At 43.6% G+C, this 25,797-nt stretch overlaps 1 protein-coding gene across 1 annotated transcript; it reads left to right on the top strand.

Moving 5' to 3' along the window:
- Positions 1–569: 569 nt before the first annotated feature.
- On the top strand, positions 570–25,218 carry LOC137307994 (mucin-2-like). Its single transcript, XM_067976964.1, has 4 exons — positions 570–669; positions 777–5,816; positions 24,026–24,276; positions 25,102–25,218. The coding sequence occupies exons 1-4, from the start codon at positions 570–572 to the stop codon at positions 25,216–25,218; spliced, it is 5,508 nt and encodes a 1,835-aa protein (XP_067833065.1).
- The last annotated feature ends 579 nt before the right edge of the window (positions 25,219–25,797 follow it).

The raw sequence follows: 25,797 nt of genomic DNA, 5'->3' as shown, positions 1-25,797 counted from the left end.
GGTGGGACGTGATGTCACCGAGCAGGTGGTTTCTCTGTGACGGTGGGACGTGATGTCACCGAGCAGGTGGTTTATTCTGTGACGGTGGGACGTGATGTCACCGAGCAGGTGGTTTCTCTGTGACGGTGGGACGTGATGTCACCGAGCAGGTGGTTTCTCTGTGACGGTGGGACGTGATATCACCGAGCAGGTGGTTTATTCTGTGACGGTGGGACGTGATGTCACCGAGCAGGTGGTTTCTCTGTGACGGTGGGACGTGATGTCACCGAGCAGGTGGTTTCTCTGTGACGGTGGGACGTGATGTCACCGAGCAGGTGGTTTCTCTGTGGTGGTGGGATGTGATTTCACCTCTCCGTCTCTCTACCTCTCTTTCTTCCTTTAAGATGCTTCTTAAAACCCATCTCTTTGACCAAGCTTTTGGTTACCTGTCCTAATACCTGCTTATGTGGCTCAGTGTCAAATTTTGTTTGATCATTGCTCCTGTGAAGCATCTTGGGACGTTTTACTACGTTAAAGGTGCTATACTAATGCAAGTTGTTGTTGTTGATTTATTGTATGTTATTAAACTAATGTACTCCAAGGAAAGTGAAAATGAGTCACTGATATACTGTGTTAATTTTTTTAGCAAGTGTATAAACAGCGAAGCACATTGCATCTATGACAAATCAGGTAGGTTCATTCTACATCATGTACTCTTCTTAGATATTTAATTCTTTTCTAAATAAGTTATTTGATCGAATATTGTTGATGTCATTGTTATTATTTTTCCTTCTCAGAGTGCACCTGCGTTTATGATGGTAAAACCTTCCATGAAGGTGACGTTATCTACCACACGATGGATGGCATTGGAGGGTGCATCAAAGCAACATGCGGTGTGAATGGAACAATAAGCAGAAAAGTCTACCCATGCACTCCTAAGACGTCCACAGTCCCCAGTACAACACTAGCCTTCGAAACAACAATTGCAACCACGACATCTAGCACTTCAATTTCTACCACAACTGAAAGTACAACAAAACAAAGTAAAATAACACTGACTTCTTCCTCACCAACAACAGCAGTCACCGTCACAACTTCTAGTTCAACTGAAACAGTCTCTCTCACTGCTACAACTACTCTTGAGACTAGCAAGGCAGCAACAACTCCATCCATCACACTGAGCACAACAACTGCAACAACCACTGAAACTACATCAGAACAAAGCCAAACAACATCAACTACTTTCTCACCAACAACAGTCTCCTCCACAACTACTATTCCAACTAAAACAGTCTCTGTCACTGCTACAACTACTGCTGAGACAACACCATTGAAGACTAGCACAGTAACAACAACTCCAAGCACTATACTGAGCACAACAACTGCAACAACCACTGAAGTTCAGTCAGAACGAAGCCAAACAACACCAGCTGCTCCCTCACCAACAAGTGGCACCAGAGAAACGTTTACTATTCACTGGTTTACCAATCCCAGTAAACCAACCTCTATTACTGATAAAACTACTGCTGAGGCAGAATCAGTGAAGACCAGCAAGGCAACAACAACTCCAAACACGACACTGAGCACAACAACTGCAAGTACCACTGAAACTATCTCAGAAAAAAGCCAAACAACATCGACTACTCCCTCACAACCAACAGTCACCCCCACAACTACTATTCCAACTAAAACAGTCTCTCTCACTGCTCCAAAAATGACCTCAACCACTTCAATTGCTTCTGCAATTGAAACTACATCAGAACAAAGTCAAACAACATCGACTTCTCCCTCACCAACAAGAGGCACCAGAGTACCGTTTACTATTAACTGGTTTACTAATCCCAGTAAACCAACCTCTATCACTGATACAACTACTACTGAGACAACATCAGTGCAAACAAGTACAGAAACAACAACTCCAAACACTATACTGAGCACAACAACTGCAAAAATTACTGAAACTAGCTCAGAACAAAATGAAACCACATCAACCAATTCCTCTCCCACAACAGTTACCCCAACAACTATTATTCCAACTAAAACAGTCTCTCTTACCGCTCCAACAATGACCTCAACCACTTCAATTGCTCCCGTGACTGAAACTACATCAGAACAAAGCCAAACATCATCGACTGCTCCCTCACCAACAAAAACACTCACCGCCACAACTTCTATTCCAAATGAAACAGTCTCTGTCACTTCTGCAACTACTGCTGAGACAACATCATTGAAGACTAGAAAGGAAAGAACAACTCCAAACACGACACTGAGCACAACAACTACAACAACCACTGAAACTACATCAGAACAAAGTCAAACAACATCGACTACTCCCTCACAACCAACAGTCACCCCCACAACTACTATTCCAACTAAAACAGTCTCTTTCACTGCTCCAAAAATGACCTCAACCACTTCAAATGCTGCCGCAACTAAAACTGCATCAGAACAAGGCCAAACATCAACTACTCCCTCACCAACGAAATCAGTCACCGCCACAACATCCATACCAACTGAAACAGTCTCTGTCACTTCTATAACTACAACTGAGACAACATCATTGAAGACTAGCACGGAAAATTCAACTCCAACTACACTGAGCACAACAACTGCAACAACAACTGAAACTACATCAGAACAAAGTCAAACAACATCGACTACTTCCTCACCAACAAGAGGCACTGGAGTACCGTTTACTATGAACTGGTTTACTAATCCCGGTAAACCAACCTCTATCACTGATACAACTACTGCTGAGACAACATCAGTGAAGACAAGCGCAATAACAGCAAATCCAAACACTATACTGAGCACAACAACTACAACAAACACTGAAACTAGCTCAGAACAAAATGAAACCACATCAACCACTTCCTCTCCCACAATGGTTACATCCACAACTTCTATTCCAACTAAAACAGTCTCTCTCACTGCTCCAACAACGACCTCAACCACTTCAAATGCTGCCATTTCAACTGAAACTACTTCAGAACAAAGCCAAACAACATTGGCTACTTCCTCACCAACCAAAACACTCACCGGCATGACGTCCATACCAACTGAAACAGTCTCTGTCACTTCTATAACTACAACTGAGACAACATCATTGAAAACTAGCACGGAAAATTCAACTCCAACTATACTAAGCACAACAACTGCAACAACCACTGAAACTACATCAGAACAAAGTCAAACAACATCGACTACTTCCTCACCAACAAGAGGCACTGGAGTAACGTTTTCTGTTAACTGGTTTACTAATCCCGGTAAACCAACCTCTGTTACTGATATAACTACCACTGAGACAGAATCATTGAAGACCAGCAAGGCAACAACAACTCCAAAGAGAATACTGAGCACAACAACTGCTGCCACAACTGAAACTACATCAGACCGAAGCCAAACAACATCGACTACTCCCTCACCAACAAAAACACTCACCGCAACAACTTCTATTCCAAATGAAACAGTCTCTGTCACTTCTGCAACTACTGCTGAGACAACATCATTGAAGACTAGAAAGGAAAGAACAACTCCAAACAAGACACTGAGCACAACAACTACAACAACCACTGAAACTCCATCAGAACAAAGCCAAACAACATCGACTACTCCCTCACCAACAAGAGGCACTGGAGTAACGTTTACTATGAACTGGTTTACTCATCCCAGTAAACCAACCTCTGTCACTGATACAACTATCACTGAGACAGAATCAGTGAAGACAAGCAAGACAACAACAACTACAACTACAACACTGAGCACAACTGCAACAACAATTGAAACTATCTCAGAACAAAATGAAACCACATCAACCACTTCCTCTCCCACAACACGTACCTCCAGAACTAACATTCCAACTAAAACAGTCTCTCTCACTGCTCCAACAACGACCTCAACCACTTCAAATGCTTCTGCGACTGAAACTACATCAGAACAAAGCCAAACAACATTGACTACTCCCTCACCAACAAGCGGCACCAGAGTAACGTTTACTATTAACTGGTTTACTAATCCCAGTAAACCAACCTATGTCACTGATACAATTACTACTGAGACAGAATCATTGAAGACTAGCACAATAACAGCAACTCCAAACACTATATTGAGCACAACAACTGCAACAACCACTGAAACTATCCCAGAACAAAATGGAACCACATCAACCACTTCCTCTCCCACTACACGTACCTCCAGAACTGTTATTCCAACTAAAACAGTCTCTTTCACTGCTCCAACAATGATCTCAACCACTTCAAATGCTGCTGCAACAGAAACTACTTCAGAACAAAGTCAAACATCAACTATTCCCTCAGCAACAAAATCAGTCACCGCCAGGATGTCGATACCAACTGAAAGAGTTTCTGTCACTTCTATAACTACAACTGAGACAACATCATTGAAAACCAGCACGGAAAATTCAACTCCAACTACACTCAGCACAACAACTGCAACAACCACTGAAACTACATCAGAACAAACCCAAACAACATCGACTACTCCCTCACAACCAACAGTCACCCCCACAACTACTATTCCAACTAAAACAGTCTCTCTCACTGCTCGAACAACAACCTCAACCACTTCAAATGCTGCCGCAACTAAAACTACACCAGAACAAAGCCAAACAACATCGACTACTCCCTCACCAACAAGTGGCACCAGAGTACCGTTTACTATTAACTGGTTTACTAATCCCAGTAAACCAACCTCTGTCACTGATACAACTACTACTGAGACAGAATCATTGAAGACCAGCAAGGCAACAACAACTCCAAAGAGAATACTGAGCACAACAACTGCTGCCACAACTGAAACTACATCAGACCGAAGCCAAACAACATCGACTACTCCCTCACCAACAAAAACACTCACCGCAACAACTTCTATTCCAAATGAAACAGTCTCTGTCACTTCTGCAACTACTGCTGAGACAACATCATTGAAGACTAGAAAGGAAAGAACAACTCCAAACAAGACACTGAGCACAACAACTACAACAACCACTGAAACTACATCAGAACAAAGCCAAACAACATCGACTATTCCCTCACCAACAAGAGGCACTGGAGTAACGTTTACTATGAACTGGTTTACTAATCCCGGTAAACCAACCTCTATCACTGATACAACTACTTCTGAGACAGCACTATTGAAGACGAGAAAGGCAACAACAACTCCAAACACTATCCTGAGCACAACAACTGCAACAACCACTGGAACCATCTCAGAACAAAATGAAACCACATCAACCGATTCCTCTCCCACAACAGTTAACTCCACAACTTCTATTCCAACTAAAACAGTCTCTCTCACTGCTCCAACAACGACCTCAACCACTTCAATTGCTGCTTCAACTGAAACTACGTTAGAACAAAGTCAAACATCAACTACTCCCTCACCAACAAGTGTCACCAGTGTAACTTTTACTATTAACTGGTTTAGTAATCCCAGTAAACCAACGTCTACTGGAACAGCTTCAGTGAAGACTAGCAAGGCAACAACAACTCCAAACACTACACTGAGCACAACAACTGCAACAACCACTGAAACTGCCTCAGCACAAAGTGAAATAACATCAACTACTCCTTCACCAACAACAGTCACCCCCACAACTTCTATTCCAACTAAAACAGTCTCTGTCACTGCTACAACTACTGCTGAGACAACACCATTGAAGACTAGCACGGTAACAACAACTCCAAGCACTACATTAAGCACAACAACTACAACAACCACTGAAACCACATCAGAACAAAGTGAAATAACAGCAGCACCTTCCTCACCAACAACAACTATCCTTTGCTGCACAGTAAATGGGCAAATACTGTCGCCTGGTAAGTGGTAGTAGTTACATTTTTGCGACATCAAATCGTTTACACAGTTTAGCCAAGTTATCCCATTACAACTATTTTGCAGGCATCTGCCCAACGATATGGAAAATTGCCCAGGTATGTCCTATCCATAAAAAAGCAGGAAAAATCTAACCTGGCCAATTATTAACCCAGCTGCCTCCTTCCTATCATCAACATAGCGATGGAAGAACTAATCAAGTGACACCTACTAAACAATAGCCTGCACACCTGCACTAATTTTGTTTCACTCAGAACAGCTCAGCCTCATCACAGCCTTTACCTAGACAGGAACACAAGAGCTGAATGCCAAAAGAGAAGTGAGAGTAGCTGCCTTTGACATCAAAGAGCCTCAGGAAAACTGAGGTCAATGAGAAAAGCCTCCTGGAAGATGCATGAGATGGTCATGGTTGTCAGAGGCCAATCATCACAGCCCAGGATATCAATGCCAGAGATCCTCAGGACAGTATCCTTGACCCAATCAGCTGATTCATCATTTGTCATTATGTCAAGATTGGGACCATTTGATGATGATTCTAGACTGTTCAGCTCCGTTCAGTACTCCGCCGATTACAGAACAGCCCAGTCAAGCTTACAGCAGGACCTGGACCATATCCAGGCTTGGGCTGTCAACTTGCTGTCCAAGATGTGCCATTCCGCCATAAGTTGCGCAAAAACGGCATCTCGGCATCTGGTTCCCCATTCAAATGTATTGAATGGCGTGAAATTCCTGTACTGAAGTGGTAGATAAGGACTAAACTCACCACATAAAGTTAGGGCTTGTCCATTCCAGTCTAAGTATCCTTTTTAACAGTGTGGTAAGTCTTCATTACTGCCAAACAACCTCTCTGGTATGGAAAATTAACTTTTACAAGTGTGGAGTCTCATTCCTTCAGCTTTTAATTGTTGTTGGAGATTATTTTTAAAATGTTATTTTTTTTTTCTTTTTCTTTCCCTTTCTTTTATCTCTCTCTTCATCCAATCTTTCTTTCCCTCTCTTTCTTTCGCTTTCTGTACCTGATTTGACATTGAATTCACTCTTCTAACTTATACTTCCTGGTTCAGACTCTGCATTGCTCATTAACGATTCTTCAATCAGATTGGTTAATTGATACACGGTTGCTTGCCCTGTTCACACAGTTCCCAGATGCTCTGTGGAGGGCACTGCACTGTTTCTATCTCCCACTGACAGGAACTTGCTGTGCAAAAAGCTTGTGGAAAGTCTATGGGCAAATGCAAGTCTAATGAACAGCTCACAGTAAAGTCTGGCCCGATATCCACCTTCCTCATCGCCAGGACACTGCGGCTGCAGTTTGTACTGTCTACAGGATGCACTGCAGCAATTTTCCAAGCTTGCATTGACAGCACATCCCAACACGTGACATTTACCACTGGGAAGGACAAGATCAGCAATTTCGTGGGAATACCATCATCACCAAGCTCCCCTCCAATTCACACACCAGCTTGACATAGAAAAACACCATAGCTCCTTCATCATCGCTAGATCAAAATACAGAATTCATTGCATAACACATTTGTGGGCACACTGTCACCTCAAGTACTGCAGCATTTCAAGGAGAAGGCCCAGCACCACCATCTCAAGGACAAACAATCAATGCATCATCCACAAGAACACATTTTTTAAAAATCCGCTGCATCAAAAAGAAAACTGGGCTGACTTTAACCCTGCTGTTCCTGCGGGAGTGAGGGAGGCAGTTGGTTAAAATGGCGGTCGGCTGATTCCCGCCGTGTTCCTGATGTGTTCACGCCAGCCACCATTTTAACGGTGCTGATTTTGGTGTCAGGAAAGGAATCCGCGACAGGCAGGTCGGGGCTTCATTAAAATGTAAAAGTCATGGTGCGATGACATTATTCGGACTTGGACTTAGTTTTGACCCCGGGTCGCGCACAGTGCCAGACCTGCCAATGAAATCTGGCGGCAAGCAGTAGCATGGCCAGAAGATGCCCAGGAAAGTTTGAATTTTTAATTTTTTTGAAGGTTTCCTTATGGACCAGGAAGAGCGTACTCCTCCAGGCCTCACACAGAAACCTTGGGCCTCTCCTGCCCTGGATTTCCCTCCCCTTCCCCTGACCGTGATCCCCTCCGGACCTCACCCGACCACTTACCTTAGTGCCGGCCAACAATACATTATGTCCCCGGCAGCGGCCTCCCACTGCTCAAAATCCCACTCCTGTCCGCCGGCCACTGAGTGATTCCCACCTGGTTTGGGCAGGAGTCCATCCTCCGATGTGATAATGTTGCCTGGGAGTTAAAATGGGCCAAGACTCACGCCGGCACTGTCACGTGCCCTTCCCGCCAGCCCTGCACCCCCACACTGCACTCGAAATCAGGGGCTCACCTCTTCAGAACACATTTTGTAAATTAGACAACATTCAGCATCTTCAGCCCTCTGCTTCATTCACTCACCTCACACAAACAGCTGTAGCTTGTTGTGACATTCAACCTCTCCATGTGTTCGACTGGGCAGAGAAATTATTTTGATTGTACAAGGATGACATCAGTTTCAGTCTGGGCCGCTGAATTATTCTGCTTTTTGCTTATTTTTATGTTTTCTTTTTATGGTTCCTCTGTACCACACCATTTACCCAGTATGTCAGTCACCTGCTGCGTTGTCCTGACATCTCACATTTTCACGCTATGTCTTGAGATCTATGCAAGAGTTGCTCCTGTAACTTCAATGGAAATCCACAGTATGGTGGGGCAATTTAAGGAGGACCACTTGTCAACACAGGTGGGATTTGAAACTTGTACGTTGAGGAAAACTGAGAGCACACAACTCAAAAGAAAGTCTGCATGGTCTCGAAATTATTACTGCCAGTACAAGCGGGCCAATGTTTATTGGCCACCTCGGACATTCCTTTGTCTGCAATCTAAAGGAGGCAGAAACCCAATCAAAAGGATGTGAAAGGTGGTGGATGGGCTGCTGATCAAGCAGGCTGCTTTGTCCTGGATGGTGTCAAGCTTCTTGAGTGTTGTTGCAGCTAAACCCATCCAGAAAAGTGGAGATGCTCCAACACATGCCTTTTTTTTATTCATTCATGGGATGTGGGCGTCGCTGGCGAGGCCAGCATTTATTGCCCATTCCTAATTGCCCTTGAGAAGGTGGTGGTGAGCCGCCTTCTTGAACCACTGCAGTCCGTGTGGTGAAGGTCCTCCCACAATGCTGTTAGGGAGTTCCAGGATTTTGACCCAGCGACGATGAAGGAACGGCGATATATTTCCAAGTCGGGATGGTGTGTGACTTGGAGGGGAACGTGCAGGTGGTGTTGTTCCCGTGTACCTGCTGCTCTTGTCCTTCTAGGTGGTAGAGGTCGCGGGTTTGGGAGTTGCTGTCGACGAAGCCTTGGCGAGTTGCTGCAGTGCATCCTGTGGATGGTACACACTGCAGTCACAGTGCGCCGGTGGTGAAGGGAGTGAATGTTTAGGGTGGTGGATGGGGTGCCAATCAAGCGGGCTGCTTTGTCCTGGATGGTGTTGAGCTTCTTGAGTGTTGTTGGAGCTGCACTCATCCAGGCAAGTGGAAAGTGCAGCCTTTAGGTGGTGGAAAGGCTTTGGGGAGTCAGGAGGTGAGCCACCTGCTGCAGAATACCCAGCCTCTGACCTGCTCTCGTAGCCATGGCATTTATATGGCAGCTCCAGTGGAATTTCTGGTCAATAGTGATGGCCAGGATGTTGATGGTAGGGGATAGAAACATAGAAAATAGGAGCAGGAGTAGGCCATTCGGCCCTTCGAGCCTGCTCCGCCATTCAATATGATCATGGCTGATCCTCTATCTCAATACCATATTCCCGCTCTCTCCCCATACCCCTTGATGCCTTTTGTGTCTAGAAATCTGTCTAGCTCCTTCTTAAAAATATACTGTGACTGGGCCTCCACAGCCTTCTGTGGTCGAAGAAATTTCTCCTCATCTCAGTCCTAAATGTCGGACCCCGTATCCTGAGAGTGTGACCCCTCGTTCTGGACCCCCCCCCAGCCAGGGGAAACATCCTCCCTGCATCCAGTCTGTCTAGCCCTGTTAAAATTTTATACGTTTCAATGAGATCCCCTCTCATTCTTCTAAACTCGAGTGAATACAGGCCGAGTCGACCCAATCTCTCCTCATACGACAGTCCTGCCATCCCAGGAATCAGTCTGGTGAACCTTCGCTGCACTCCCTCTATGGCAAGTATATCCTTTCTTAGGGAAGGAAACCAAAACTGGTCACAATACTCCAGGTTTGGTCTCACCAAGGCCCTGTATAACTGCAGTAAGACATCCTTGCTCCTATACTCAAATCCTCTTGCAATGAAGGCCAACATACCATTTGCCTTCCTAACTGCTTGCTGCACTTGCATGTTTGCTTTCAGTGACTGGTGTACAAGGACACCCAGGTCCCTTTGTACATCAACATTCCCCAATCTATCACCATTTAAATAATACTCTGCCTTTCTGTTTTTCCTTCTGAAGTGGATAACTTCACATTTATCCAGATTATACTTCATCTGCTATGTATTTATCCACTCTCTCAACTTGTCTAAATCGCCTTGAAGCCTCTTTGCACCCTCCTCACAACTCACAATCCCATCTAGTTTTGTGTCGTCTGCAAACTTGGAAATATTACATTTAGTTCCCTCATCCAAATCACTGATATATATTGTGAATAGCTGGGGCCCAAGCACCGATCCCTGCGGTACCCCACTAGTCACTGCCTGCCACCCTGAAAAAGACCCATTTATTCCTACTCCCTGTTTCCTGTCTGTTAACCAATTTTCAATCCATGCCAGTATATTACCCCCAATCCCATGTGTTTTAATTTTACACACTAACCTCTTATGTGGGACTTTATCAAAGGCCTTCTGAAAATCCAAATACACCACATCCACTGGTTCTCCGTTATCTATTCTATCAGTTACATCCTCAAAAAACTCCAGTAGGTTTGTCAAACATGATTTCCCTTTCATAAATCCATGTTGACTTTGTCTAATCTCGTTGATATTTTCTAAATGTCCTGTTATCACATCCTTTATAATAGACTCTCGCATTTTCCCGACTACTGATGTTAGTTAACCGGTCTGTAGTTCCCTGTTTTCTCTCTCCCTCCTGTTTTAATTAGTGGGGTTATATTTGCCACCCTCCAATCTGCAGGAACTGTTCCATAATCTATAAAATTTTGGAAGATGACAACTAATGCATCCACTATTTCCATGGCGACCTCTTTTAGTACTCTGGGATGTAGATTATCAGGCCCTGGGATTTATCGGCTTTCAGTTCCATTAATTTCTCCAGCACTATTTTTTCATTAATACTAATTTCCTTTAATTCCTCCTTCTCACTAGTCCCTTGGTTCCCTAGCATTTCTAAGAAGTTATTTGTGTCCTCTTCCGTGAAGACAGAACCAAAGTATTTGTTTAATTGCTCTGCCATTTCTCTGTTCCCCATTATAAATTCTCCCGTTTCTGACTGTAATCACTAATCTTTTTCTTTCAACTTACTTTTAGAAGTAGAAGTTTTTACAGTCCACTTTTATGTTCCTTGCAAGTTTATTCTCATACTCTATCTCTCCCCCCTTAATCAATCTCTTGGTCCTTCTTTGCTGAATTCGAAACTGCTCCCAATCCTCAGGCTTGCTACTTTTTCTGTCAACTTTATATGACTCCTTTTTGGATCTAATACTATCCTTAATTTCTTTTGTTAGCCATGGTTGGGCCACTGTTCCTTTTGTGTTTTTGCACCAGAAAGGAATATATAATTGTTGCAATTCATGCATTCGTTCCTTAAATGTTAGCCATTGCCTATCCACCATCATGCCTTTTAATGAAGCTTCCCAATCTATCATAGCCAACTCACTCCTCATACCTTCGTAGTTTCCTTTGTTTAGATTTAGGACCCTAGGTTCGGATTGGACTACTTCACTTTCCATCTTAATGAAGAATTCTATCATGTTATGGTCACTCTTCCCGAAAGGACCACGCACAACAAGATTATTAATTAACCCCTTCTCATTGCACAATACCCAATCTAGGATGGCCTGTTCCCTGGTTGGCTCCTCAATGTACTGGTCTAAAAAACCATCTCATACACACTCCACTGTATTATTGCTAATTTGGTTTGGCCAGTCTATATGTAGATTAAAGTCACCCAGGATTACTGTAGTACTCTTGTTACATGCATCTCTAATTTCCTGTTTGATGCCATCCCCTACATTACCACTACTGTTTGGAGGCCTATAGACAACTCCCATCAGTGTTTTCTGGCCCTTGGTGCTTCTTAACTCCACCCAGACTGATTCTACATCTTGATTTTCTGAGCCAATATCCTTTCTCACTATTGCTCTGATTCCATCCTTTACGAACAATCCACCCCACCTCCTTTTCCTTTTTGCCTGTCCTTCCGAAATATCGTATACCCTTGGATTTAGCGACGGTAATGTCATTGAATGTCAAAGGGAGCTCACCTGTTAAGTGTATCAGTTATTAAAACCCTCCAGGTATGTTAGAGTTAAACAGCGCTATTTATGTCGAAATTATAAATAGGAGAGACAGAGCTTTGTAGAGCTATCGCGAGTTTTTCACCCTATAAAATTTGCATATTTTAAGTACCAGATTTAAGCCATCTTTCCCAGTATTGTCTTCTTTTGGGCTACTAATATCCATTGAGGCTGTATTGTGCTGGGTGAAATAAATCCTCCTGTAGCTGATCTGGAGTTACTCCATCTCCAAAGAGAGAAGTTCTTGAACATTTAACTTCTGAAGCCAACACTGGGTGTATCAGCAAATTATTTTGGAATTAATGTGAATCTGTTTTCTGTTCATGAATTGTTTTATTTTTGTAGCTTTTATTTTTATCACTTCTTTACATTTCACACTCCACTGTCCACACTTTCTGACCCAGGAAGGCAGTCTGTTCAACCTCTGTACCTACTTTCTCACATGATGACATCTCGGGAAGGTCCACTATTGGCCCCAGTTACTGTACTGCCAATCTTCTCTCTCTTCTCAAGGTGGGGAGAGAAGCACTTCACAGACAGCAGAGGTGAAATTTGCAACTTGCTGTTTGTGAAATTCTGGGAGCAAACCTGCAACCTAAAATCCATTAATGCAACATGTAAAATGCAACATGTGACAATGTATCTTTTAACTGAATAGTGAATTAATGTAACAATTCAAAATTTACTGTTGTTGCCTTTTTCAAGATTTCCATTTGCATTTCTTTCCAGGGGAGGTGGTATACAATTCCACAGACAAAGCAGGCTGGTGTTTTTATGCATTCTGTTCTAATAACTGTAAAATTGTGAAGCACATGGAACCATGTGAAAGCACCACATTCTCTCTACCAACCACACAGACATCCACACCAACAACAGCACCACCAGAAGGTTGCTCAGCCCTCCACCCTCCAAGAGCCGTGAGTAAATGGTCATGACAGTTATAATGGCCTATATATAATCTATATACATCATGCCTTAGCAAATGTATTGTGGAAAAATGCACAGGAAAATTGGATAGATATTTGAGTCCGTAGTTGTTTGAGGAATATTAGTTTTTAGGAGTAGCTCTATGGACTGCAGAGCCTTTTCCAGTCCTGTATTTTCTGTTATCCCAATTGGTATTTCTATTGCTTCTGAAACCCTTATCCATCCTTCTCTGCACCTTCATCACCTTAATAATCAATCACGTTACTCGACACTCTTCCCCTTCCCCTTCATTTGGGGATTCAATTGTAAGGGGAACAGATAGGCGTTTCTGCGGCTGCAAACATGACTCCAGGATGGTATGTTGCCTCCCTGGTGCTGGGGTCAAGGATGTCACGGAGCGGCTGCAGGGCATTCTGGAGAGGGAGGGTGAACAGCCAGTAGTCGTGGTCCATATCGGTACCAACGACATAGGTGAAAAAAGGAATGAGGTCCTGCAAGGTGAATTTAGCAGTTGGGAGATAAATTAAAAAGCAGGACCTCAAAGGTAGTGATCTCAGGATTACTACTAGTGCCACGTGCTAGTGAGTATAGGAACAGGAGAATAGACCAGATGAATGAGTGGCTGCAGGGATGGTGGAGGAGGGAGGGATTTAGATTCCTGGGAAATTGGGACCGGTTCTGGGGAAGGTGGGAACTGTACAAGCGGGACGGGTTTCACCCGAGCAGGACCGGGACCGATGTCCTCGCGGGGGTGTTTGCTAGTGCTGTTGGGGAAGGTTTAAACTAGAATGGCGGGGATGGGAACCTGAGCAGGGAGACAGAGGAGGGGGAAACAAGGATAGAAACAAAAGACAGAAAGGGAAGAAGCAATAGTGGAAGGCAGAGAAAACAAAGGCAAAAAACAAATAGGGCCATAGTGCAAAATGAAACCAAGAAGACGAGCAGTCTTAAAAAGACAAGTCGAAAGGCATTCTGTCTTAATGCACGGAGCATTCACAATAAGCTAGATGAATTAACAGCGCAGATAGATATTAACGGTTATGATATAGTCGCGATTACGGACACATGGCTGCAAGTGACCAAGGATGGGAACTGAACATCCAGGGGTATTCAATATTTGGGAAGGACAGGCAAAAAGGGAAAGGAGGTGGGGTAGCTTTGTTAGTAAAGGAGGAAATCAATGCAATAGTGAGGAAGGATATTGGCTCGGAAAATCACGATGTGGAATCTGTACGGGTGGAGCTAAGAAACACCAAGGGGCAGAAAATGTTGGTGAGAGTTGTCCGTAGGTTCCCAAACAGCAGTGGAGATGTAGGGGAGGGCATTAAACAGGAAATTAGAGACGCATGTAAGAAGGGTACAACTATAATCATGGGTGATTTTAATCTACATATAGATTGGTCAAACCAAATTAGCAATAATACTGCGGGGGAGGAATTTCTGGAGTGTGTACATGATGGTTTTCCAGACCAATATGTTGAGGAACCAACGAGAGAACAGGCGATCCTAAACTGGGTATTGTGCAATGAGAAAGGATCAATTAACAATCTTGTTGTGCGGGGTCCCTAAGGGAAGAGCGACCATAACATGATAGAATTCCTCATTAAGATGGAGAGTGAAGTAGTTGAATCCGAAACAAGGGTCCTGAATCTAAATAAAGGAAATTACGAAAGTATGAGGTGTGAGTTGGCGATGATAGATTGGGGAACTTTACTAAAAGGGATGATGGTGGATAGGCAATGGCTAATATTTAAAGAACGTGTGCAGGAATTACAACAATTATTCATTCCTGTCTAGCGCAAAAATAAAACAGGAAAGGTGGCTTATCCGTGGCTTACAGAAGAAATTAAGGATAGTATTAGATTCAAAGAAGAGACATATGAAATTGCCAGAAAAAGCGGCAAGCCTGAGGATTGGGAGCAGTTCAGAATTCAGCAAAGGAGGACAAAGAGTTTGATTAAGAGGGGAAAAATAGAGTATGAGAGTAAACTAGCAGGGAACATAAAAACTGACTGTATAAGCTTCTATAAATATGTCAAGAGAAAAAGGTTAGTGAAGACAAATGTAGATCCCTTACAGTCAGAAATGGGGGAAATTATAATGGGGAACGAAGAAATGGCAGAACAGTTAAACACATACTTTGGTTCTGTCTTCACAAAGGAGGACACAAATAACCTGCCAGAAATGTTAGGGAACCAAGGGTCTAGTGAGATGGAGGAACTGAAGGAAACTAGTATTAATAAAAAAATAGTGCTAGGGAAATTAATGGGGCTAAAGGCTGACAAATCCCCAGGGCCTGATAATCTATATCCCAGAGTACTAAAGGAAGTGGCCCTGGAAATAGTGAATGCATTGGTGATCATCTTCCAAAATTCGATAGACTCCTGGAACAGTTCCTACAAATTGGAGGGTGGCAAATGTAACCCCACTAATTAAAAAAGGAGGGAGAGAAAAAACAGGGAATTACAGACCAGTTAGCCTAACATCAGTCGTGGCGAAAATGCGAGAGTCTATTTTGAAAGATGTGATAACAGAACACTTGGAAGGATTTAATGGGATTGGACAAAGTCAGCATGAGTTTATGGAAGGGAAATCACGCCAAACAAATCTACTGGAGTTTTTTGAGGATGTACTAGTCGAATAGATAGGGGAGAACCAGTGGATGTGGTGTACTTGGATTTTCAGAAGACTTTTGATAAGGTCCCACACAAGAGGTTAGTGTGCAAAATTAAAGCACATGGGTTTGGGGGAATATACTGGCATGGATAGAGAATTGGTTGACAGACAGGAGACAGAGTGTCGGAATAAACAGGTCTTTTTCCAGGTGGCAGGCAGTGACTAGTGGGGTACCGCAGGGATCAGTGCTTGGGCCCCAGCTATTCACAATATATATCAATGATTTGGATCAAATGTATCATTTCCAAGTTTGCAGATGACACAAAGCTGGGGTGGAATGTGAGCTGTGAGGAGGATGCAAAGAGGCTCCAATGTGATTTAGACAAGTTGGGTGAGTGGGCAAGAACATGGCAGATGCGGTATCATGTGGATAAATGTGAGGTTATCCACTTTGGTTGTAAAAACAGAAAGGCAGATTATTATCTGAATGGTGATAGATTGGGAAAAGGGGAGGTGCAACGAGACCTGGGTGTCCTTGTACACCAGTCGCTGAAAGCGAGCATTCAGGTGCAGCAAGCAGTTAGGAAGGCGAATGGTATGTTGGCCTTCATTGCAAGAGGATTTGAGTACAGGAGCAGGGATGTCTTACTGCAGTTATACAGGGCCTTGGTGAGACCACATCTGGAGTATTGTGTGCAGTTTTGGTCTCCTTATCTGAGGAAGGATGTCCTTGCCATGGAGGGAGTGCAACAAAGATTTACCAGACTGATTCCTGGGATGGCAGGACTGACGTATGAGGAGAGATTGGGTCGACTAGGCCTATATTCTCTGGAGTTTAGAAGAATGTGAGGTGATCTCATCGAAACATATAAAATTCTAACAGGACGAGACAGACGAGATGCAGGGAGGATGTTCAGCAAAGGCGAACAAAGAGATTGATAAAGAGGGGAAAAATAGAGTATGAGAGTAAACGAGCAAGGAACATAAAAACTGACTGTAAAAGCTTCCATAAATATGTCAAGAGAAAAAGATTAGTGAAGACAAATGTAGGTCCCTTACAGTCAGAAATGGGGAAGATTATAATGGGGAACAAAGATATGGCAGAACAATTAAACACATACTTTGGTTCTGTCTTCACAAAGGAGGACGCAAATGACCTCCCAGAAATGTTAGGGAACCAATGGTCTAGTGAGAGGGAGGAACTTAAGGAAACTGGTATTCGTAAAAAAATAGTGATAGGGAAATTAATGGGGCTGAAGGATGACAAATCCCCAGGGCCTGATAATCCACATCCCAGAGTACTAAAGGAAGTGGCCCTGGAAATAGTGAATGCATTGGTGATCATCTTCCAAAATTCGATGGACTCCTGGAACAGTTCCTACAGATTGGAGGGTGGCAAATGTAACCCCACTAATTAAAAAAGGAGGGGTCATAGTCTTAGGATACAGGGTATGCCATTTAGAACCGAGATGAGGAGAAATTTCTTCACTCAGAGGGTGGTGAACCTGTGGAATTCTCTACCACAGAAGGCAGTGGAGGCCAAGTAATTCGATGCATTCAAGAAGGAGATAGATATATTTCTTAATGCTAAAGGGATCAAGGGATATTGGGAAAAGGCGGGAACAGGGTACTGAGTTCGACGATCAGCCATGATCATTTTGAATGGCGGAGCAGGCCCGAAGGGCCGAATGGCCTACTCTTGCTCTTATATTCTATGTTTCATAAATTTCAGCTAATCTAGATCTCAGTGGTCCCAAGTCACTCCTTTCCTACACAATTTTCCATACACCCCTCAGCATTGTCCTAACCAGCTCCACTACTCCATGTTCCCCAGCAATATGCAGATGAGGAAAATCAATTAGCCATCCTTCCTTATCGCCCAGGAAAAAAGTATAGACTTTGCAACACAGCATTCAACATTTTGGAGAGGATTCTCTGTGTCTTTCCACCACTACAACAACTTGCATTTATATAGCGCTTTTAACTGAGTAAAACGTCCCAAGGCACTTCACAGGAGAGTTATCAGACAAAAATTAACACTAAGCCAAAGAAGGAGACGTTCGGACAGGTGAGACATAGGTTATAAGGAGCACCTTAAAGGAGGAGAGCGAAGTGGAGAGGCGGAGAGGTTTGGGGAGGGAATTCCATAGATTATGGCCTAGACGGCTGAAGTTATGGGCGCCAATGGTGGGTTGAAGGAAGCGAGGGATGCACAAGAGACCAGAATTGGAGGAACACAAAGTAATCAGAGGGATATAGGGATGGAGGAGGTTACAGAAATAGCTGGGGGGGGGGCAGGGGGGTGGGGTGGCGAGGACCTGGAGGGACACAAGGAGAACACAAGAGAACACAAAGATTAAAAAAACCTAAATCAAAATGTCGATGGACCGGATCCAATGCAGGTCAGTGAGCACAGGGGTGATGGGTGAACGGGACTTTCAGCGAGTTAGGATATGGGCAGCATAGTTTTGGATGAGCTTAAATTTATGGAGGGTGGAAGATGGGAGGCCGGCCAGGAGAGCATTGGAATAGTTGAGTCTGGAGGTGGAAACGGGAGATTTTATGGAGGTGGAAGTAGGCGGCCTTGGTGTTGGATAGGATATGGGATTGGAAGCTTAGCCCAGCTCAGGGTCAGATAGGATGATGAGGTTGTGAACAGTCTGGTTCAGCCTGAGACAATGGCCAATGAGGGGGTTGGAATCAGTGGGTAGGGAATAAAGTTTGTTGTGAGAGCCTAAGACAATGGCTTTGGTCTTCCCAATGTTTAATTGTTGGAAATTTTGGCTCTTCAAGCAGCCTGACAACACGGAGGCAGTGAAGTGGTCGAGATAGAGCGAGGTAGTGAGGTAGAGCTGGATGTCATCAGTGTACGTGTGGAACCCGATGTGTTTTCAGATGATATCGTCGAGAGGCAGCAAGTAGATAAGAAATAGGAGGGGGCCAAGGATAGATCCTTGGGCGACTCCAGAGTTAACGGTGCGGGAGTGGGAAGAGAAGCCATTGCAGGAGATTTTCTGGCTATGATTGAACAGGTAAGAGTGGAACCAGGCGAGGGCAGTCCCACCCAACTGGACGACGGCGGAGAAGTGTTGGGGAAGGATGGTGTGGTCGCCATGTCAAAGGCTCCAGACAGGTCGAGAGAGATGAGGAGGGATAATCCACAACATTCACGTAGGATATAATTTGTGACTTTCATTAGGGCCTACCCAACACAAATACATTCTACATATTCAAAAGCAAAATACTGTGGATGCTGGAAATCTGAAATAAAAGCAGAAAATGCTGGAAAAGCTCAGCCGGTCAGGCAGCATCTGTGGAGAGAGAAACAGAGTTAACGTTTCAGGTTAGGTAACATCGATCTGAAACATTAACTCTGTTTCTCTCTCTTCAGATGCTGCCCAACCTGCTGAGTATTTCCATCATTTTCTGTTTTTATTTTACATTCTACATATTAGTCACTGCGTGAGGAATGTCAGGATGTTAATCTTGAACTTACCTTTTGCTTTTTTTAACCTATGCTTCTTATCTTATTGTCATAGTTTAATTTGAAGTTGTGTTCTCGGCTTACCATATTTGTTCCTTTTATTATTTATGAAGTCCATTGTCAGTTATCTCTTGTCATGGCTGAAAAGTCCAAATTTTCCCAGTCGTTCCTTCGATTCAGTCCTGTGATGCTCGAGGTGTGTCTCATGTTTCTCCTCTGCGCTGCCTCCAGGACTTAACTGCCCTTAGTAGTTTGATTTTTATTATTATGACAATAACATACCATCACACTAATCTTGTAAATGCAAATTATGCTTTGCTATAACTTGTAGGGGCAGATTTTCCTATTCCTGTCCCTATGTGTATTGGGTCACATGGGTGTAGTACTTGGTGGAAAATCAGGCAGGGAGCATTGCATGATGAAATGGATGGAAAATCGGCTTGGCTCCCTTGCGGCCGTGCGATCCTCCTTCCCTGGTTTGCCTCCATGCACTGCGATCCACTGCACCCAGGCACAGGAACAGGCAAATCTGGCCTATGCATTTTCATCGGAACAGGAGTCGGCCCTCGAGCCTGTTGCACCATTCAATTAGATCATGACTGATCTGTACCTCAACTCCATTTACTTGCCTTTGCTCCATTTCCCTTGATACCTTTACTCCAATAAAAGTCTGTGGATCTCAATCTTGAAAATTTCAATTGACCCAGCACCACAGCCTTTTGCGGGAAGAGAATTCCAAACTTCCACGACTTTTTGTGTGAAAATTGCTTCCTGATTTCACTTCTAAATGGCCTAGCTCTAATCTTAAGATTATGCCACTTGTTCTGGATTCTCCCATCAGAGCAAATAGTTTCTCTGTCTCTACCCCATCAAAACTTTGATCATTATAAATACCTTGATTAGATCACCCCTTATTCTTCTAAACTCAAGGGAACACAAGCTAATATCATACAACCTGTCCTCATTGTTTAACCCTTTAAGCACAGGTATAATTCAGGTGAATCTGCACGACACCCCCTCCAATCCCAATACATTTTTTTGATGTTTGCTGCCCAAACTGAATGCAATGCTCTAGGTGGAGTCTGACCAAGGCTGTATACAACTGAATCATAACTTCCTTCCCTTTGTATTCCAGTCTTGTTGAGATAAAGGCCAACATTTCATTAGCCTTTTTGATTACTTTTTGTACCTGTGCACCAGCTTTCAGTGATTTGTGTACATGGACACCCAAATCCCTTTGCTACTCCACAGCTCCTAGTTTCTCACTATTAAGGAAATATTCAAAATTGTCAAAGAATCATAGAAAGATTACAGCACAGGAGGAGGCCATTCGGCCCATCGAGTCCGTGCCGGTTCTATGCAAGAGCAATGCATCTCGTCCCACTCCCATGCCCTATCCCCATAGCCCAACAATTTTTTTTCCTTTCAAGTACTTATCCAGTTCTCTTTTGAAAGCCATGATCTGCCTCCACCACCCCCTCAAGCAGTGCATTCCAGATCTTAACCACTCGCTGTATAAAAAAGTTTTTCCTCATATCACCTTTGGTTCTTTAGCCAATCACCTTAAATCTATGTCCTCCTGGATCTTGACCCTTCTGCCAATGGGAACAGTTTCTCTCTATCTGCTCTGTCTAGACCCTTAATGATTTTGACTACCTCTATCAAAACTCCTCTCAACCTTCTCTGTTCCAAGGAGAACCACCCCAGCTTCTCCAGATACCTAAAGTCCCTCATCCCTGGAATCATTCTAATAAATCTCTTCTGCACTCTCTCTAAGGCCTTCACATCTTTCCTAAAGTGTGATGCCCAGAACTGGACACAATACTCCAGTTGTGGCCAAACCAATGTTTTATAAAAGTGCGTCATGACTGCCTTGCTTTTGCACCCGATGCCTCTATTTATAAAGCCCAGGATCCCCGTATGTTTTTTTAACCGCTTTCTCAACCTGCCCTGCCACCTTCAACGATTTGTGTACATGTACCCACAGATCTCTCTGTTCCTTACCCCTTTTAGAATTGTGCCCTCTAGTTTATATTGCCTCTCGTCATTCTTCCTACCAAAATGTATCACCTCACATTTTTCTGTGTTAAATTTCATCTGCCACTTGTCTGCCCATGCCACCAGCCTGTCTATATCCTCTTGAAGTCTATCACTATCCTCCTCACTGTTTACTACCCTTCCAAGTTTTGTGTCATCTGCAAAACTTTTTTGCACAGCGAGTGGTTATGACCTGGAAAGCACTGCCTGAATGGGTGGTGGAGGCAGATTCAATCATGGCTTTCAAAAAGGAATTCAATAAATATTTGAAGGGAAAAAATTTGCAGGGCTAACCAAGGCTCAATGGGCCGACTGGCCTCCTTCTTTGCTGCAGCAATTCCATGATTCTTACTAGTTTTCTTATCGTTTACTTTCCGGTTTGGGGCCATCAGAAGGCCTCAAAGGGACGTAAGCCAGGTCTCAACTGGTGTGAGCCCCACTGAGGCCTTTCAAGGAGTAATGGGAGGAATTTCCCAGGGAAATCCCAGGAACTCCCCTTAATGGGGTGGAGCAGACAAAAGATCAACACAGGGCTCTCCCTGGCTGGAATTTAAAGGTCTGGTCTAATGGGGACAGAATCCTGGTACTGCCAAGTTCGAGTCCATATTCTGGGCTCCTCCCAGACGGAAATGGACATGCACCCTCTCCAGCTTCAGGAATTCCGGGGTCTATAAATGCTACGTTACCTAAGTCCTGTTTTTAAAAATTAAAGGATTTTCCTTTTCTCTCCACAAACCATAGATGAATGAAACCTGGATGCTCGATAATTGCACAATGGGAACCTGTACAGGGAACAACACCGTTTCTGTGGTGCCAGTGACATGTCCAAGTGCTCATCTGATCACATGTCAAAATGGACTGCAGCCCAAAAAAGTTTATGACCAATCCGGCTGTTGCTATCAGTACGAGTGTGACTGTGAGTATTGCAGGAGGAACTGCATTGCCAAAATTAAAAAGTGATATAAAAGATGCAGAGATGGAGGCAGCATATTGAAACAGCCCTGTGTGGTTCAGTGCTCCACAGCATTGATTGCCTTTTCTGCAATGCAGCTCTGGGGAAGTGCAAAGCAGCATCCAAACAATTCCCACAGCCTTGCAACCAAAATCAGGGATAGCATCAATGTTAAGCTGCTTTTGTGCATCTCCTAGCAGGTAGCTCAAATGCAGTTCTGGCAGAGCCAGATACCCTGCTTAGGAGGTGGATGTGTCAGAGACCAGAAGGGAAGACGCAGGGGGAAATAAATCAGAGGGTAATGTTCCCCCCCCCAACCCCTGCCAGGAAAAAGGATGTCCAATGGGTATGTCCAAGGTTGAGAACACCAGAGTCAAGGTCATGGAAGTAGAGTTCTTGGGCAAAAATTACTGGTGAGGTGCCACACAGCAGGATGCAGGGTACAGTGGAGCAACGAACGACAAAAAAGGTGCTCAGAGATAAGACACCCCACGATGCACATCCTGCTCTTATTCCGATTCCCTGCCCGCACTCACACATCCCATTTTCTTCTACTCCTTTTTCATAACAGCATCGCACAGCTTGATGCTCATTACCAATTTCAAAATTCCAAATATTTGGAGTCATTTTGACCAAAACAAATTTGCAATTATATTTGATTGAGTGCACACATTTAAATGGACAAGTCAGTGGCAAAATGTGGCAACTAATTGGAAACTTCGAACTAATGTTGGAATTTTTAAGCAGAGAAAAGTGAATGTATGAATTAGATACAAAAAGTCAATACTGATTCCTGCATTTGGAGGATGAAGCTCTCTCTACTCCACTTCATTATTTTTTAATACCAACCTTAGAAGCACACCTTCTACTGCACTAATATAACATTTTCCCATTCCCATACCCTCTGTCCTATGGCCACTGTGAATGACAAAGAAAGAAAGCAAAAGAAAGAACTTAGGTTTATATAGAGCCTTATCATATCCAAAGGTTCTCACAAAGCACGTCACATCCAACAAATGACTTTTTTAAGTGCAATCACTGTTGTGTAAAGAAAAATGTCAATCAATTTGCACGTAGCAAGGTCTCACAAACAGAAAATGTGTTAAATAATCAGTTGATCTATTTTGGTGGTGTTGGTTGAGGAATGAATTGTAAAGAACTCCCTGTTCTTCTCCAAATAGTGCTTTGGGATCTTTTACATCCAAGCAAGCAGCTGGGGCCACAGATTAATGCCGGTTTAATGTCTCATCTGAAAGACAGCACCTCTGACATTTTGGTACTCCCTCAATGATGCACTGGAGTCTTAGCCTCAACTATTTGCTAAAATGCTGATCAATGATCTTCTGAGGCAGAGGCATGAATGCAATCAACAGCGCCAAACTGACACTGCTAATTTAATGCCAAATTTGGGCATACTTTGCAGTGTGGGTTCATGCCAGCTGGGAAGTGGATTTTATACTGCCCAAAAGCATTGCACATATGACCAATACAGACAGCAGACAGAGGTGACTTTCATTCCATCAGTCTGGGCTGGCCTATGCCTGAGTTTACAAATGAGTATAACCAAGAGTGCTTTTCTCTTTATGAAAAAAAATACTGATATATGATGTGCTTGTTGATTAACAATCTATCATCTGACTTAAATAAATCATTTTGCTGGAAACTCAGAATGTGACTTTGAAATTTCAGGTGTCTGTGCTGGATGGGGAGGCAGTCACTATCTTACTTTTGATGGAACTGATTACACATTCCAAGGAAATTGCACTTACATTCTGGTGAAGCAGATAAAAGAAGTTATCAAAGGCTTCAAAATTTACATCGACAACTACTTCTGTGATGTTCAGAAAGATCTGTCGTGCCCCAAAGCCATCATAGTATTCTACAAATCGTCTGTAATAACACTGATTCAGATGACTGTCAACAGTACAGTAAAAACCAAGGTACAGGCTGCTGCATTTTCCATTAATGATAAAGAAGTCGACAGCTCCCCTAACAGCTCGGGTTATATGCATTTTCATATAGACCAGGAAGGTATCCTGTTCAGTCCCTTGCAGTGGAGTCAGTATCATTTTGACCTCAGTGTCCCTGGACAAGGGAGGGGAAACAATTAGCTAGGATTCCTGCTCCTCCTCGCTGCCCAATGCCCACTGCTGAAAGAATGTTATCAGATAAAGACAGAATGAGTCTTGGCGATGATAATCTCATGATTGAAAAGCTTGTTGTTATTTACCAGACTCACTTATGAAGAATGGCCACTTTAGCCAGGAACCAGAGGACTGCAAGAACCCATGGAACTGTACTCGAGCATGAGGCAATCTCTTCAGGAGAGGAGGGCTAAGAAAGAAACTTGGGAACTAAAATAAAGGATATAAATACTGTACACGCAAAGGAAACTTCATGGCACTCATTTTCCTCCGCACCCACTGCGGTCTGGGCCCAAGTTAAGTGAAGTGCACAAGAAATGCACTTTGCCTTACCTAGCCCGAACCTTTCTTAATTTCCAGGTTCAGGTCAATTTAATAGGCTCAAAGTTTCCCCATTGCAAATCCAGCCCTTAGCGGGACTTTACACCTGGACATGGGAGAGGAAAGTCAACTGTCACTGCAGGCCTGAGAGACCCTCTCAGTGGTATTGACTGCCAACTGCCGGACCTTCTGGCTGCAACAAAAAAGACTTCAGCCACGAATACCCTTTGCTGCACATATAGGGAAAGATAAACACACTTGTTTTCTGCTTCACTCTGTTTACTGCCTATCCCTTCTCAGATCCTCAAAGCTGAACAGGAATGCACACAAGCCGTAAGACCTATTTACTGTGGGTTAACTTCCTTTGGAACTTCCGCCAAGCAGAAACCCAGGAAAACGTGGAGCGAGTTGTCGTGATTTAATTTCTATGCAGTTTTGATGTTTGCACCTGATGTAGGCGTAAGCATTCTGCCCCACCTAAGGGTATCCGCCCAGAAGTCCCAGTGTAACACAAAGGAGGCAGAGATCCGTTGTCTTAGATCTTCACCCCTTTTTTTTTTTGCTTTGCACCTTGGAAATAAGTATTCCCCAGGCACACAGCAGGAGAAAATTGCCCCTCATGTGTTTTCAGGCAAAACAGACATCTCTCGGGTTCTGTACATAATTATCTATAAATCGATGTACTTGTGAATCTGCCGCAGTGTTGCTTGGAAGCAGAGGATGAAGCCAAGCTGTGGATTACTGTACCCTGATCGAGACACAGTATTAGTGTTATCTGCACACCAAAAGCTGTTAATACTGTCAGCTTAAGATGTGTGCTAATTGATGGGAACATTTATTGAAACTTTTTATGTGCTCTCCACTGGTGCTGGACTCTAAGCTTGGACCCTAATGATTTACCCACTAACCATCCAAATTGACCAAACAAGATTAATAACATACGGCATCAGTTTCAGAATCCTAATCTTAAATCCATCCTGATCCCATCAAAAATAG

Source organism: Heptranchias perlo, unplaced genomic scaffold (genome assembly GCF_035084215.1).
Source record: "Heptranchias perlo isolate sHepPer1 unplaced genomic scaffold, sHepPer1.hap1 HAP1_SCAFFOLD_117, whole genome shotgun sequence".
Taxonomy (NCBI): domain Eukaryota; kingdom Metazoa; phylum Chordata; class Chondrichthyes; order Hexanchiformes; family Hexanchidae; genus Heptranchias; species Heptranchias perlo.
Note: the sequence above shows the minus strand (reverse complement) of the source record. Positions and strands in the feature narration are given on the sequence as shown.

Bases quoted from the DNA above. Each gene is read 5' to 3' on its own strand.
- LOC137307994 (XM_067976964.1), top strand. From the start codon at position 570: ATGTACTCCAAGGAAAGTGAAAATGAGTCACTGATATACTGTGTTAAT. The intron at 670-776 runs GTAGGTTCATTC...TTTCCTTCTCAG, and splicing joins TTGCATCTATGACAAATCAG to AGTGCACCTGCGTTTATGAT. The intron at 5,817-24,025 runs GTAAGTGGTAGT...TTGAAATTTCAG, and splicing joins TGGGCAAATACTGTCGCCTG to GTGTCTGTGCTGGATGGGGA.